A 17924-nucleotide genomic window follows, 5' to 3' on the forward strand; every position below is an offset into this window, starting at 1 on the left:
GAAGGAAAGAGGGAGGGAGGGAGGAAGGGAGGGAAGGGGAGAGGGAGAGGGAGAGGGGGAGAGGTGAGAGGGGAGAGAGGAGAGGGAGAAGAGAGATTGTAGACACTCTAAGTTTTGTCATAAAGAATACTTATAAAGCATTTTACAAATGAGCATCTTAGAAGTAAAGTGAGTTAACTGCTAGGCAAAAAAGATTGCAAACATATAAAATCATTACAAATGGTTGGATGGGGTAGGGAAGAGATTGACAGGAATGTTCACCCTAATAAAACATTCAATGTCTGAGTAATTGGTTCATAGATCTAAAGCTGGAAGAGACCTCAGAGCTCATCCACTTCAACCCAATTCAATTTATTTTACAAATAAACTAACTGAGCCATAGGTACATATAGTAATTTGCTTAAAGTCACACAGGTAGCATGTGTTAGAGGTGGAATTTGAACCCAAGTCTTTTGATTTCAGAGTCAGAGCTTTTTCCTCTATTAATTTTTCCTGAATCAGTGCTATCAAAGATGTTCAAAGGATCATAAATCTAGTTCCATAAGGAAGGTAAAAGGTCATTTACTCTAATTCCTACATTTTATAGGTGAAGGAAGGGAAGAGAATATGCATTTTAATAGCACTTATTATGTGGTAGGCACTGTGCCAAGAGTTTTACTTTACTTCCTTTACCCTCTTCTCAAAGGGTCTCTAGCCCAGACACTTTTCTGATTTAGGATTAGGGATTTCCCTTTGCTTGAATATTAGGCTTAGAACAGAAAGAGAGCTTAGCTATCAATTTCCAACTACCTCATTTTATAGATGAAGCATCTGAGTTGTGAAGACATCAAGAAACTTGCTAAAAGGGGCACAGGTAGTTAGCTTCATAGCTCATGTCTGAATTTAGGTTATCTGACTTCCAATCCATCCTGCTTGCCACTGCACAACACTGCATTTTCTTCTATGTCTCAGTGGTTTCCTGTGTTCTCTGAGTCTCATGACTCACCTTGGACCTTTCAACTTCAATGATGTCCCTATTATATAAATATTCTTTGGCTAAATACTGGGGGAGGGAGAACCATCTGTTGGACTTCGTGCCATCACAGTGAAGTTCCTGTCCCATTTACACAAATATGCCTTTTTTTCCATAGTGGGTAGAGAGTTAGCTTCATAATCAGGAAGACCTTCCAAGTCTGACTTCTGACACATACTAAATGTGAGACCCATTTGCAGTCTTAGATGGTGTGTCTCACTTATAGCTCCCTATGCCAGTAGATCTGGCAAGAAAAAACAAGATATTACATTTTATGATTGGTTGAATAGAAAGCCATTCATGAACATTACACAATTAACAATTTTTTATCATAATGAATTTTCACAATCAGTAGATACTAAGGGTATAACTAGTCAGCTAGATGGCATAGGAAATAGAAGGCTGGTGCTAGAGTCAAGACCTGAATTTAAATCCTACCATAGAGACTTATTTTCCTCATCAAATAAGAGAATGTTTATAGCATCTGGCACATAGTAGGTATTATACAAATGATGGTTCCTTCCCCTTCCCTTCCCCCTCATCTATAAAATGGAAGTAATTGTAGCATCCAACTCACATGGCTGTGATGATTCAGTGAGGTAATATACATAATATGCTTGCAAACATTAAAGTGCTGAAGGAATATTAGCTATTGTTCTAGCTAACATCATATGAGGATGTCCATGAAACTTTGAAAAAATAAATAGGGTCTTTATCTTTTAAAATATGGAATCACTGATCTTTGATATTTGTCACTGTAAGGATTTTTCAATTTCCTTACCTTCTGAATCATTCTAACTTCCACAGGTTAGGTCGCTTAATTATCACTTGATCTATTGAAGATTCAACTCTGAGCCTAACCCTGGCACATTCTGCTGCCCGCCTGAACCCCCAGGGAAATAAACAAGGACCTGTTGCGCCATAGCTACTGCAACCTCAAGTCAGCCAGAAATATCCAACTTGGTGTTCTTAGTTCCATCATGACATTAAACCCTAGTTTCAGGATCTGGGCTTTTACCTTGTCTCTATTGTCTGAAACTTTGTCTATAACCATTACCTTGGTTTCTACAGGACTGAGGTACTATTATCCTCATTCCACCCCTCTCAGTGAGTTAGATATGTTTTCCTCAACCTAATGCCCCATAGATGAGTCCTACTATTTCTTTTAGAATACTCTAATGTCACTTACTTGCCAGTCTGAACAGATTCTTGCCTATTGCCCATTGCCAGACTTGTCTAGCATGCTCTGCTTGCCTACTGGATCTCCTCCTATTTCCACTTGTAGAAATCTTTCAATCCTGTTTGTTTATCTAATCTCTGACTCTCCATATTGTGTCTTGCAATTCCTCTATAAGATTTCTCTAATTTCAGGATCCCTGATGTCTCTCTTTCTGCTGCTGACTGAGCCCCAATTCTCATATTCATGGAACTTGGAACTGGAAGGACTCTTAGAGATAAGCTAATCCAATCTCATTTTAACAGTTTAAAATAAAAAAAGCCCTGAGGATCAGGGAGAGAAAATGGCTTGCTGAAGGTACACATACAAAATCCCCAGTTGGAATCTGAACCCAGGCCCTCTGTTCTCCAGGTACAGTTCTCTTTCCATTGTACTATGCTGAACGTCTAATGGAAATTTAGCAAGAGCTTTGTTTAGTTGTTATACAACCCATGATTATTTTTAAAAAATCAAAACCTAGTTGGATGAGAAATTTATATGGCTAAAACAATCAAGCTGCCATGGTGGAATTAGGAACAATGGGTATACCAAGGAAATATTTGTAACCAACTTTGTTGCCAGGGGGTGTCTCTGTGGAAGGTAGTATTGACCAGCCTGTACTCCTTCCCTTCTGTTTCCTCCTCTGTCCGGATTAATCAGCCACCCCTTGTTATAGAAATTAGATTACATTCAGTCTAGAGTTTATATAAGGGCCCTCAGATCCTCTAAGTCCTTTCTTATTTGTTTCTGGTATTTATAGCACATGAAAAGTTATCAACTCTCAGTTTGGAGTGCAGAGACTCTAGTTAGGAAAATATCTAAAATTCATAAAGAGAGTTGACTTGCTGGTTTAATTAAGGTTGCAAGAAAAAAATATTGAGGGGGGTGGCTAGGTGGTGCAGTGAATAGAGCACCATCCCTGGAGTCAGGAGTACCTGAGTTCAAATCCAACCTCAGACATTTAACACTTACTAGTCTTGTGACCTTGGGCAAGTCAATTAATGCCAATTGCCCTGCCTTACCCCCTCCAAAAAGCAAAAAAAATATTGGGGTTAGCCTTATCCAGGAGGGCTATTCTTAGGTGACTCCATGAGTTCCCCTTCACTCAAGGAAACCCAATAGAAACTAGATGAGTATTTGTTAGGGATGCTGCTATTAAGGAAATTCCAATTTAGATGTGGGTTGTAATAGTGAGTAATCAGTGAGGCAACTTCTAACTCTGACACACTGTAATTCATCACATAATTGTAGTGAGGGACAGACATTTTGAAAACAGGGACTACACCATTCCCCAAACTACAGTTTTGGCAACATCTCTACCTTCATGCGTTTGGTGGTCATTCATGAATACAGACCTCCTCAAGGGCAATTCCTCTGAAGATCTGACAATCATAGGGATCATAGGTTTGGAGCTGGAAGCTACCTCAGAAGTCAAGTTGTCAAATTCCTTTCTTTCACGGAGAAAGAAGGTGAGGAACACAGGAAATTATCTGCTCTATACCTTGAAAATCAATCCTCAAGAGACTTTAACAATAATTGATTCTATTATATTGTGCCTTATGCTTACATAAAACCTTTAATACATTGTTTTAGATGAATCATAAAGAAAGCCATTGGAAGATCATCTGCCAGGAACTCCTCAAACCTATATTTTGTGCCATTTTGAATGATTCCATAAGCTATGCATCTCAGAAATGAAATACTGTTTCTGTCAGTCTTGGCAGCAATGGAGAGCAGCAAACACTGTACCTTTCTCTTTGTTGTCCACTTATACCCATTCTGCATATCAACTAAAAGTGAGAAAAATACAAACCAAGTTGATGGAATTGGCAATGATCAGAGGGACTGTCTATTGAGCCAAAGCTAAATAAAGCCACTTTCAATGCTCATTTCTCTTTATTGATTTTTCCTCCAGTACCAAAACACACTAAATGGAGTACTGAATTAGGGGGTGGAGGGCTGATGGTGACATGTGCCCTTACCTGTTTTTAATTTTTCTGTGGTGAAACAATCTCCAAGGTCCCTCCTAAGGGCCCTAGGGGGTGTTTACTTCCTTTCCCATTTTATTCTTTTCCTCCTATAAGATGTCATTTTTACTTAGATCAGACAAGATAGGTTAGAAAATAATTTCTCAGTGAAACAAAAACAAAAGTGAGCTGCAAAGCACATTAATGAATGTGGGACAGTTAAACATAGGTTTGCCTCAGTTAAGGGTATCACATGGGGTGGGGTGGTTGTCAGAAAGAAATAACAGTCTGCCCATTGTGGGTAAACCCTTTTATAATATTCAAAGGTGTCTTTCTCTTCCCTGTGAGTTACAAGTCTTACTACTATTGACTTAGAGCAGTAATTACTAATTTAATTTTGGAAAGAATAAATATTGAAAGCATTCACTAGTAGGCACAGCATAATGTGAGTTATTGTCCTGCAGTGAACTCAGTACTGGTGGAATTGTGGGAGACCAGGGGCACTCTAAAGTTACTCATTCGAATACAGACTAATTGTGCCTGACCTCTGATAAAGTCTTTTGAGTTAAATTGGACTGATCAGTCACAATCGGACACACCGTACAGTGACCCCCAACATTGTGGGGTCATTTTGGTCCTCTTTGAGCATGAAGGACAAATGACAACAAACTTATTCATTCTTGATAAAATCTTGACACTTCCTGAAGGTCAGTCATCCTCAAATAATCAGGAGTGGTTCATGCCATCATCTTCTTTTCCCCCCACCTTCAGGGTATACTTCTCAGAATTCTCTGTGTGGGGCTGATTCAATGTAGTGAAAGAACAGTGGTCTTGGCCTTAGTGGGAGAATGATTAAAATACCTATGAAGGCATGGACACATAGAAGGTCTAAAAGAGATAGGATAAGCCCTGAGAGCCAAATGCAATACTTGGAGAGACCTTGGTTCTCCTGAAATAGCATCCATCATGATGCCACTCTAATACTTTGTTAGTCTTTCTGACTCCAAAGCCAGTTCTCTATTAGCTACAACACACTGTCTCTCAAAGCATTTATTAATTATTTGAATTCTCTCTCTCTCTCTCTCTCTCTCTCTCTCTCTCTCTCTCTCTCTCTCTCTCTCTCTCTCTCCCCACACACATACGCACACAGACACACACAGACAAAAATATATGCCTATAGGTATTAATTAAGCTGTATATTCAAATATACACATGTATAGAATTTATGCCAAATTTAATATAAACTTATAGCCCCCCTCAATATATTTGGAACATATATTTGTACACACAGATTTTCGTTTGATGTTAGATAATGATCAGGATTCCTCTCATACATTATAGTAAGTGGAATTGACATTGTACTGGATTTAGAGTCAGGACAACTTGGTTTCAGATTCTGCCTCAGACACTTACTACCTATGTGATACTGGGCATCATTGAAACTCTCTGTGCTTCAATTTCCTAATCTGTAAAATGAGAGGGGTTGGATTCAATGGTCCTGAGGGATCTTACAACTCTAAATCTCTGATCATATGGGCTGACATTCATTTGGACAATCTTCAGCTAAGAATTTCTATGAAGATGTCCCAGAATGAATTTTGTATTTATATCCCCAGTTCTTGAACAATAATAAGCCCTTAATGAATGTTTTCTCTCCATTTATTTATTCATTGAAACTCCTGTGTGCCTGCCTTTGGAGATTCAATCCATTTTGGATCTTTTAGAATTCAACCCCAGGTAATATTCAGTTCAATGGGCCCTGTTCCAGTGGGCTACTATGGCGCAAACTTCTTATGATTCTCTTGATGACTGAAGAATACCCATGGGGTACTTTCAAACAATATGTTTGACCCCTTTGCTGACAGTTTGCACAATCCTTTTATTATATGCTTATTAATGAAACACTGCTCAGTCAGATGAGTAAACTTCTGGTGGCAGCATGGAGTTAGAATTTTCCAATGATCAAATGGAATACTCAAGTATCATAAGAATGATAACAATATTCCATATTAGATGAACATTGAATATATTGCAAACCCCTGATTTTACCTCCTTAATAAAGTTACAAAATGAAGACAGCAAGTTTCATAGTTAACTGGCAAAAATGAAAATTATTGAATCTAAATTCCTTTTATTTTAAGAATAGTTTTCTTTCACAACTTTGTTCTTGGTATTTTAGCCATAAAAGTCAAGTTACTTGCTGTACATCAGTGGTGTCAAACCCAAATAGAAACAGATTGCTATGGATTGCATATTGACTTAGAACGCAAACTGACATTATCCATTGTACTGTATTTTTATTTACTTTGCTAAACCTTCTTCAATTACATTTTAATCTCATTCATCCATATTTAAGAGTTTTGTGGTCTACAAGTTTGACATCTCTGCTGTATGCCATTGGCACTGTTAGTAGAAGAATCAACACACACCTCAAAACTCTTTAGAGTTTCTTAAAATGACATCATTGCATATTCTGACATATTTGTCTGATAACCTATTAAATAGCTTCCTTGAATATGTCATTTAAAGATTAATTGCTTTTATTCAGATGAATAGGCAACAGATTTTATTGTCTTTTTTGGTACACAATAAACTAAGTTGTCAGAAGCTGATGAATAAACACTGATTTAGTTATTAAGATCAGAACCAATGTTAGTGATATTAACTTTTAATGTCTTAGGAGAAAATAACTTTTAAATGATTTAAATTGCTAGTATTTCAGTGTCTAGATTCATCTGTAATAAGTGCTTTTGAAAAAAAATTGTTTTGAATTGGATGACTTAAAACTGCTGGTAACTCAGTTTTGAGACTCGTGCCAAGAATAAAATCATAAGACTTTGCAAAGTAAAAAAATATTCAGTCATAATTATAATAAAAGAAATGGGGACTGTTTAGAGTAACATAGATGTTCTTCAGAATGCTACTCATAGAACAAATTCATCAGCATTTTAAAATCTTGGGAAGTCAGTGTTCCAAATTGTTCCAAAATGGACAAGAGAATACTTAGTTATGTCCAATAAATGGTCAGTACTTGAGACATCCAATTATTATGACCAGGAAATGAGGCAGCAAAAATTTCTCCTAGGAATATGAATACTTCTGAAAGGGTAAAAAACAGATTCTAAGAGGATTTCTATCTTGGTTCTAGATTGGGATTTATGCTCTTTTTAATGTTTTCTAATTAAAACAGGGAGTGGTATGATATAGTCCAAAGAACAGTGACTGATTAAAATCTTACCTCTCACTTCATTACTCATGTGACCTGACCTGGGTAACACATTTCAACTCTTTGGGCTTCACCTTTATCATGTATAAAACAAGGAGGTTGGGCTAGATGGCTTCTGAGGCCTCTTTCAACTCTAAATTTGTGATTCTGTGATCTGACTGGTTTCTTGAGAAGAATATTAGGAATATCAAAACTGGGCATTGGCTATCTGAAGTCTTTTGAACCTTTACCCCCAAATTGGAAAAGGACCGAATTGAATAATTACATCTACCTTGGTACTGAAAGCACTAGATAAATAGTTATGGTCTAGTGCTGTGACTTCTTAGGCTTTCCATGCCCCTATTGACTTCCAGTCTTATGGGGGCCAGAGTAATTGTAATGCTCTTCATGTATGTATACTCATCAACAGATTGACCTTTAAATCTTAATTGGTTAATCTCTTCTCTAACTGTTTCCAATGAATTACCTTGTGGGCATTAAATATTACCTCTTCATAGAAAAATGGAAAAAGCAGAAAACTTGGAGTCAGAGAACCTGAATTTGGATTGTGTGTCAGCAACTTATTGACTGTATGACACTAACTAATCCACAGTTTCCTTGTTTATAAAATAATGGTTGTTGGACTACATGACCTCAGAGACTTCTAGCTTTAGATCTAGATTCTATGAAAAGTAAAGACCCCCCCTAACTTTGGTGAGAGAAACACTAAGCTCATTCTTTGTCCTTTAATATTCCCTAGATTTATATTGATCTCCAAGGAAATCCCCATGCATTCATGGAACTTCGGAATTATTTGGATTTACCATACAGAAAGAGGAGAGCAAATTGTTTGAAGAAGAGCACCTGAAATTACCTGAAAGGATAGGCAAAATCTATGTCAATGCTGAGGTCACTCTCGGTTTTGTTGGCACAATCCACGCTCAGCCTCAGTGCGCCAGAATAGCCACCACATGTTGCAAATGCAAAGATTGCAAAAAGCTGAAAAGAAAAGAAGAAAGTTAAATAAGCTTGGAAAATGAGCAGAAATTATTTCAGATTACTCAAAGTATTAGACAATCTAATGTCATAACTTACTGTTTTTTCACTCAAATGACCTAAACATCCACATTGTGCCACATGCTACTGACAAAGAGTATTTTTTTTTTAAAGCAATTGGGGTTAAGTAACTTGCTCAAGGTTACATGGTCAGTTATTTCTGGGTGTGGTGCTAAGTGTCTGAGCCTGGGATTCGATCTCCAGGTCATGCCAACACTGGAGCCGGTGCTCTTACTCACTGTGCTACCTGGCCGCCCCGGCAAAGAGTATTTTTGATCTTGTTCTCTGATATAGCCAAAAGGACCACAGTTACAAGAAAAGAAAATATTTCAATTAGTTTTTATTAGTAGTATTAGTCAAGGGGCTGGTGCTCCTTGGTTCTGGATCACCAAAGGCTATGATCAAATTTGGTGAATGGTTCTGCATGTATGTGACAAGCCTATTCATGCCTAATTAGTCAGACAACCAATAACACAAAGAAAACCCCAAACCCAGGTCTCAAGTCTTGCTCTCTGGATTGACCAATTGTGTTTGGCCTCAATCTTGTTAGTATTACCTGGAACTCAACCTGTCCATGCTTCTATAGCAATTGGACAAAGTGAGATTCCTATATTGGAAACTCCTTTCTTAGATAAATCCTTGAAGCTGTGGCCTCCTTTAAAAAAAATCTCTGTATCTTCCTTATGTCAAACACACTGTCAATAATTAATACTGCTACATGATTGGACAATGAATGCATGAGCATTATTCAAGTACAAGAAGGATGACCATGTGGAAGACTGATTATGTTACTTAACCCTAATTGGCATATCTTAAGTTCAACAGGTGGACATTTAATAATAGCAACTTAGATTTGATATAAGGTTAATCTATGTAATAATTTGAGGTAATCAAAGTGGCTGGGTTTACCTTGTGAGGGCTTGAATTTCCTTGCCTGCAAGGCCTTTGAGAAATGACTGAATGTATGAAGTTCTGTTTTCAAACAGATAATCTTAACCTAACATCCATGAACCCAAGATGTCAGTGCATAGATCTTAAGGGGTTCATGGACTTAGATATGAAAAAATAGATCTTCATTTTCACTAACCTCTAAATAAGAAACAATATTTCTTCCAATTACAAATTTAAAAACAGTATACTGATAAATGATCTAATGATTTCACTTGATGGCCAATGGGGTCCAAGACATAAAATAGGTTAAAATATGAATCTCTTTTAGAGGGATCATAGGATCATAGATCTAGAAGGAACCTCAAAGATGATCTAGATCAATGTCCTCACTTTATAGATGAGAAAATTGAAACCAGGAGGTTTAGTGACTTTCTGAATGTGACACAAGTATCAAATGTCAAAGGCAAGGATTGAACCCAGATTCTTTGACTCCAGAGCTAGTACCCTTTCACTGTACCACACTGCCCTAAAGAGATTCTTGTTTGTGTATGGGTTGACCAAGATGGCTTCTGAGGTCCCTTCCTACTTGATTTTATGTGATTTTGTAAAAATTCTGATGCACCATAAGATCCTGAAATTGAAGTGCTTTTTAAACATAAAATAAATATGAAATTTGGTTCAAAATATTTTGGGTGTCAATTACGTTTTATCATCATTCATTAAGAAATTGTCCATTTAGGTTTGGTATATAAGATAATTAGGCAGCTAGATGCAGTGGATCGAGCACTAGACTTGGAATTAGGAAGATTTGAGTTCAAATCCTGCCTCAAATGTTTACTAGGTAAATGACCAGGAGAAGTCACATATCCCTTGAGACCCAATTTCCTCACCCATAAAATGGAAGTAATAATGGCATGTAACTAAAAGGGTCGTTGTGAAGATTAATAGATAAAACATGTACAACACTTTGCAAACATTTCACAATAGAGATGTATAAACATAGTGCTTAATAATAATAATAATTTTGATATTATTATTGTTGTTATTATGGCTGCTGACAATGAACTTAGTTTGGTCCACTCGAAGTACAAGAGACACAGTCAAAACAATGGTGATATAGGAGGAGCAATGAACTGTTATTCACCTTTCCCTTTCAGAGGATACTGAGACAGAGAGAGACAGAGACAGAGAAGGAGAGGGAAAAGGTGAGGAAAGGGGAGAAGGAGAAGAGGAGATAGGAGAGGAAACAAGAGATATAGAAAGATATAGAGAAAGAGACCCACAGAAAAGGTCACAATTGTGGGGTATGGAAGAAAGTCTTTTTAGCATGGTAGAATGACCTTGAGGAAAGATCATTGGCCTAAGGAAGGGACCTGAATGCTAGTTCTGACTCTGATCTTCCATTTTTTTCATCTGTAAAAATAGAGGTCCCCAGGGAGCCAAATGGTTTCTGAATCTCTTTCCTGCTATAGTATTAACCCTTCCACCCTGCAAGCCTTTAAGCCCACTGACATAGTTTTCCACTCTCTTAATCTAGGCTCATCAAGGCCCATTGTACTTGGGTTCATTTTTATGCTGTAGGAATACTCATCAATGATGAAGACAAATTTGGTCTGGCTTCTTCTAATGGCACTATGACATTCTTAAAATTAGAAGCAATGGAGAGGCAGGCCTGGAAGGTGAGGCCCACAGATGCAGAAGCAGGCCCGGAAAGCACAGCCTGCAGAGGCAGGCCCAGAAGAGGCCTGATCAACTTAGAGGGCAAGTTGTCTGACCAACCACAAGGGCCACTACCAGGCCTATCACCAAAGGGTTGGGACTGGAAAGGGCAAGGTAAAAACCAAATTCAGGGGCCCCTGTCCCAGACAGCAAATACTTCTGGGGCTACCACTTCATAGCCCAGAAATTAAAAAAAAAAAGCCCCTATCAGGACCTCCAAAGACCAGGATGACAGTCCGAACCTCGCCTGCTCTAATCCCCCCTTCCCCGGGCAAAACCCTCTACAGTAAAGGCTTGGGATCCCTAGAGGAAGGGCGTGGCTAGGGTCCTGCCTCAAAATGGGTAGAAAGCAGACTACAAAGACTCTGGAGTCCTACTATTCTCAGAGGGAGGAACCAAACTCAGAGGGAGACAATGTGGACTCCACACCCACAGCTGAAACATCAACAGGGAATGGGTCCCAAGCACAGAAAGCTCTCCTAGATGAGATCAAAAGGAACTTTGAAGATCAAATGAGAGAGATAGACGACAAAATGAATAATTCTCTCAAAACCAAAATTGCAGAATTAGAAAAACATTATAATGAAGAAAACATCTCTCTTAAAAGAAAAGTGTATGATATAGAAAAGGAGCTCCAAAAATTAACCAAGGAAAATGATTTGCTAAGAAATAGAATCAACCAAATTGAAACAAATAACTCTATGAGGAACCAAGAATTAGTCAAACAAAACAACAAGAATGAAAAATTAGAAAAAAGAGGTAAAATACCTCAATGGAAAAATAACTGACCTGGAAAACAGATCCAGGAGAGATAATCTGAGAATCATAGGCCTACCAGAAAATCATGATGAATAAAATGAACCTGGACAACATTCTCCAAGAGTTTGTTAAGGAAAACTGCCCTGAGATATTAGAACCTGAGGGTAAAATAGAAATTGAGAGAATCCCCCAGACACCTGCTGAAAGAGATCCCAAACTGAAAAGTCCTTGAAATGTTGTGGCCAAACTCCAGAACTACCAGATAAAAGAGGGTATCAAGCAGGCAAAACAATTCAAATATCGAGGGTCCACAGTGAGGATTGTACAGGATTTGGCAGCCTCTACACTGAAAGATCGGCGGCAATGGAATACAATTTTTCAGGAGGCAAAAGAGCTCGGGTTACAACCAAGGATCACCTACCCAGGGAGACTGAGCATATTCTTCAAGGTAAAGAGATGGTCATTCAATGATATAACAGAGTTCCAGACCGTCCTGATGAAAAAGCCAGAACTCAATGGAAAATTCAACCTCCAATTACAAGATGCAACAATGACGTAGAAAGGTGATCAAGGAAAACACACACACACACACACACACACACACACCCTGCTATTTGATAAGAGCAAACTGGTTATAGACAAATGGACGGTATAAGTATAAAATATCCAAAATGACGATTAAAAAAAATCTTATTAAGCGCTACAAAGGTACTGCAATGTAAGAAGAGGGATGAATGAAGTGGAAAAGGGTAAATTATGCCACACAAAGAGGCATAAAAACAGTATAGCAGAGTAAAAGAAGGGAGGGCAATGAGAATCATATGAGCTTTTCTCTCATTGGTTCTGGTACAAGGAAGGAATAACAACCAGTTAAGCATAGAACTCTATGGAGAAGAACACAAAAAGTATCATTTTCGAGGGAAAGAAGGGAGGGAGAGGAGCTTTGCAAGAGATTTTTTCCTGTCACTCTTGGTGCGAAGAATAAATAACATGCTTCATTTAGTATAAAAATATCCTACAGGGAGTAGGAGGGGGAAAGGGCTACAAAAGGGGGGGTAGTTAGTAGGGAAGGAAGAAGTAAGGGGAAAGGGGAGGAAAAGTGAGGGGGGATGATAAGGGAATACTGAGGGAGGCAGTGGTCAAAAGGAAAACTAATAATGGGGGGAAGGGAGAAGGGGGGGAAATAAGAGCATTAACAAGGGAGAGAATACGATGGAGGGAAAGAAACAGATAACAATCATAGCTGTAAATGTGAATGGAAGGAACTATCCCATAAAATGGAGATGTATAGCAGAATGGATTAAAAATCATAATCCTACAATATGTTGTTTACAAGAAACACATCTGAAACAGAGGGTTACACACAGGGTAAAGGTAAAAGGCTGGAGTAAAATATATCATGCCTCAGCTAAAGTAAAAAAAAGCAGGGGTAGCAATCCTTATCTCAGATAAAGAAAAAGCAAAAATTGACCTAATTAAAAGAGATAAGGAAGGAAACTATATCCTGTTAAAAGGCACCATCAAGAATGAAGCAATATCATTACTTAACATATATGCACCAAGTGGACTAGCATCCAAATTCCTAGAGGAGAAGGTAAAGGAATTAAAAGGAGAAATAGATAGCAAAACTATACTAGTGGGAGACCTTAATCTTCCCCTCTATGAACCTGATAAATCCAACCTCAAAATAAACAAGAAAGAAGTTAAGGAGGTGAACAGAATTTTAGAGAGGATAGGTATGATAGATCTCTGGAGAAAACTGAATGGGGATAAAATGGAATATACTTTCTTCTCAGCAGTTTATGGCACATACTCAAAAATTGCCCACGTTCTAAGGCATAATAACCTCACAATTCTATGCAGTAAGGCAGAAATATTAAATGCATTCTTCTCAGATCATGATGCAATATAAATTATATGCAATAAAGGGCCATGGAAAGACAGACTAAAAATGAATTGTAAGTTAAACAATTTAATCCTAAAGAATGAGTGAGTCAAACAAGAAATTATAGAAACAATCAGTAATTTCATTAAAGAGAATGATAATAATGAGACAACATACCAAAATTTGTGGGATGCATTAAAGGCAGTTCTTAGGGGAAGTTTTATATCCCTGAGTGCATACATGATTAAATTAGAGAAAAGGAAGGTCAACAAATTGGGCATGCAATTGAAAAACCTAGAAAAAGAACAAATTCAAAATCCCCAATTAAATACCAAATTAGAAATATTGAAAACCAAAGGAGAGATTAATAAAATTGAAATTAAGAAAACTATTGAATTAATATATAAAACTAAGAGCTGGTTTTATGAAAAAACTAACCAAATTGATAGACTCAGTCAATATGATAAAAAAAAAAGAAAGAAAACCAAATTATGAGTATCAGAAATGAAAAGGGTGAATCTACCTCCAATGAAGAGGAAATCAAAATAATAATTAGGAATTATTTTTCCCAATTGTATGCACATAAATTTGACAATCTTAGGGAAATGAATGAATATTTACAAAAATACAAGTTGCCCTGATTAACTGAAGAGGAAGTAAATTACTTAAATAACCCCATCTCAGAAAAAGAAATTGAACAAGCCATCAGTCAACTCCCTAGGAAAAAATCTACAGCACCAGATGGATTTACTAGTGAATTCTATCAAACATTTAAAGAACAATTGATTCCATTACTCTACAAACTATTTGGGAAAATTAGTGAAAAGGAGTCCTACCAAATTCTTTTTATGACACAAACATGGTACTGATACCTAAATCAGGAAGAGATAAAACAGAGAAAGAAAATTACAGACCAATCTCCCTCATGAATATAGATGCAAAAATTCTAAATAACATACTAGCAAAAACACTACAGCAACTTATCTCAAGAATAATACACTTTGATGAGGTAGGATTTATTCCAGGAATGCAAGGATGGTTTAATATTAGGAAAACCATCAGTATAGTTGATCATATCAACAATAAAACTAGCAGAAGCAACATGATCATCTCAATAGATGAAGAAAAGGCTTTTGACAAAATACAATATCCATTCCTATTAAAAACATTAGAAAGTATAGGAATAAATAGAGCCTTCCATAAAATAATAGGTAGTATCTATTTAAAACCATTAGCAAGTATTATATGTAATGGGGAGAAGCTAGAAGCATTTCCATAAGATCAGGGGTGAAACAAAGGTGTCCACTATCACCCCTCTTATTCAATCTGGTACTAGAAATGTTAGCAGTAGCAATTAGAGAAGAAAAAGAAATCAAAGGAATCAAATTAGTCAAAGAAGAGACCAAGCTATCACTCTTTGCAGATGATATGAGGATATACTTAGAGAATCCTAGAGAATCAAGTAAAAAAAACTACTTGAGACAATAAATAAATTTGGCAAAGTTGCAGGATATAAAATCAACCCACATAAATCCTCGTTATTCCTATATATTTCCAGTGAAATTTAACAGCAAGAGATAGAAAGAGAAATCCCATTTTAAGTTACTGTAGAATTATAAAATATTTGGGAATCTACTTGCCAAAACAAACCCAGGACCTATATGACCACAACTATAAAACACTTTTCACATAAATAAAGTCAGATCTAATTAATTGGAAAAATATCAATTGCTTGTGGCTGGGTCAAGCTAATATAATAAAAATGACAATTTTACCTAAATTAAATTCTATATTTAGTGCCATACCAATCAATTTACCAAAAAACTACTTTATAGAGCTAGAAAAAATAGTAACAAAATTCATTTGGAAGAATAAATGGTCCAGAATATCAACAGAATTAATGAAAAGAAATGCTAGGGAAGGTGGACTAGCTATACCAGATTTCAATCTGTATTATAAAGCAGCAGTCATCAAAAGTACTTGGTACTGGCTGAGGAATAGAGGAGTGGGATCAATGGAATAGATTAGGCACACAAATTTCAGAAGTCAACGACTATAGTAATCTATTTTTTGATAAACCCCAAGACCCTAGTTTTGGGGATAAGAACTCACTATTTGACAAAAACTGCTAGGAAAACTGGAATATATAGAATGGCAGAAACTGGGCATAGACCATTATCTAATACCATATACCAAAATCAAGTTTAAATGGGTGCATGATCTAGGTATAAAGGTTGATACTGTAAGCAATCTCAGAAAACAAGGAATAGTTTTCCTGTCAGATTTGTGGAGAGGGAAAGACTTTATGACTAAACAAGAATTAGAGAACATTATAAAATGTAAAATGGATAATTTTGACTACATGAAATTGAAAAGCTTCTGTGCAAACAAAGCCAATGTAACCAAGATTAAGAGGGAGGTGGGAAATTGGGAAAGAATCTTTACAACCTATGTCTCTGACAAAGGACTCATTTCTAAAATATACAGAGAATTGAGTCAAATTTATAAGAATACAAGTCATTCCCCAATTGATAAATGGTCAAAGGATATGAACAGGCAATTTTCAGAGAAAGAAAATAAAGATATCTATAAGCAAATGAAGAAATGCTCTAAATCACTATAGATTAGAGAAATGCTAATCAAAACAAACCTGAGGTACCACATCTCACCAGTCAGATTGGCTAAGATGACAAATCAGGAAAATGACAAATGCTGGAGAGGATGTGGGCAAATTGGAACACTATTGCATTGCTGGTGGAGTTGTGAACTGATCCAGTCTTTCTGGAGAGCAATCTGGAATTATGCCCAAAGGGCTATAAATACTTTCATACCCTTTGACCCAGCAATACCACTCCTACGGTTATATTCCAAAGAGATAATAGAAGTGGGAGGAAGACCCATATGTACAAAAATGTTCATAGCATCTCTTTTTGTGGTGGCAAAGGATTAGAAATTAAGGGGGTGTCCATTAATTGGGGAATGGCTGAACAAGTTGTGGTATATGCATATTATGGAATACTATTGTGCTATAAGAAACGAGGAGCAGATGGACTTCATATTTACCTGGAAAGGCTTATACAAACTGATGCTGAGTGAGAAGAGTAGAACCAGGAGAAATTTGTACACAATTATAGACACAACGTATTTGTGATGACCAACTTTGATAGGCTGGACTTTTCTCAGCAATGCAGTGATATAAGTCAATCCCAAAAGACTCATGATGGAGAGAAATGTGTACATCCAGAGAAAGATCTAGAAAGAACTTAGTTTATATCCAGATGGAAGCAAAATACCTGATCTTTTTCCTTTTCTTGTTTGGTTTTATGTCCTCTTTACCATTTTTCATTCCATCTGATACAATCTGTCTTTATAACCTGACTGATGTATAATGTGAAAGTATTTACAGATCCTATACTTGACTATATGCCACCATGGGGGGGAGGGGAGGGAGGGGGACAAAATGTGAAACTCAAGGAATTGTGGATTTGAACCCTGTAAACTAAAAGTAAACAAATTAATTTTAAAAAATTAATTAAAAAAATTAGGAGCAATCTTGACTTGTCTCTGGAGGTTGGTCCGCTATTTCTAATGTCAGTCATTACAAAAGGCTTTGAAGAGAAATAGTCTCTTAGGAGTCAGGCACAGAAACATATTTCTTTCAATTCCATTCAGTGCAATTCAATTCACAGAACCAGGCAGGAACCTCAGTGGCCGTTTAGTTCAATTCCTCCAGGAAAGGATTCTCCACTGAAGAATAACACAAGCAGACATACAGCTTCTCCTCTGAATTAAATTTAGTTCAACTTAGCAAACATTCCTTTGCATACAGTGTTTGGCATATAGTAAATATTGAATCATACTAATATTGCCTGACTGTCTTAATAAGAGCTATCATTTATGTTCTTAAAGTTTTCGTTTGAAGTTTTGCAACACTCTTTACATATGCTATCTTACTTAATCCTTACAACAACTCTTTAAGGTAGGTGGTATTGTACTCATTTTACATATGTCAAAACTGAGATTTTTAAATAACAACTTTCCTGGGGTTATACAGCTAGTGTTTGAGACAGGATTTGAAATCAGAACTTTGTAACACCGGGTCTAACCTTCTATCCACTGTGCTGCCTAAATAGATGTTTCATCCATCCATGCATCCATGCATCCATGCATCCATCCATCCATCCATCCATCCATGCATCCATGCATCCATGCAT

General features: G+C 36.9%; 1 protein-coding gene across 2 annotated transcripts in view; it reads right to left on the reverse strand.

Moving 5' to 3' along the window:
• Positions 1 to 17924, reverse strand: part of SYNPR (synaptoporin) — a 395202-nt gene that overhangs the window by 126182 nt on the left and 251096 nt on the right. For both annotated transcript variants that reach the window (XM_069084190.1, XM_069084191.1), the window contains one exon: positions 8275 to 8399. In XM_069084190.1, the coding sequence (XP_068940291.1) occupies positions 8275 to 8399 (125 nt within the window). The remainder of the gene's footprint in view (positions 1 to 8274; positions 8400 to 17924) is intronic.

This window comes from Petaurus breviceps, unplaced genomic scaffold (genome assembly GCF_028583685.1).
Source record: "Petaurus breviceps papuanus isolate PSGF00001 unplaced genomic scaffold, PetGlider_PUasm1.0 174, whole genome shotgun sequence".
Classification (NCBI taxonomy): domain Eukaryota; kingdom Metazoa; phylum Chordata; class Mammalia; order Diprotodontia; family Petauridae; genus Petaurus; species Petaurus breviceps.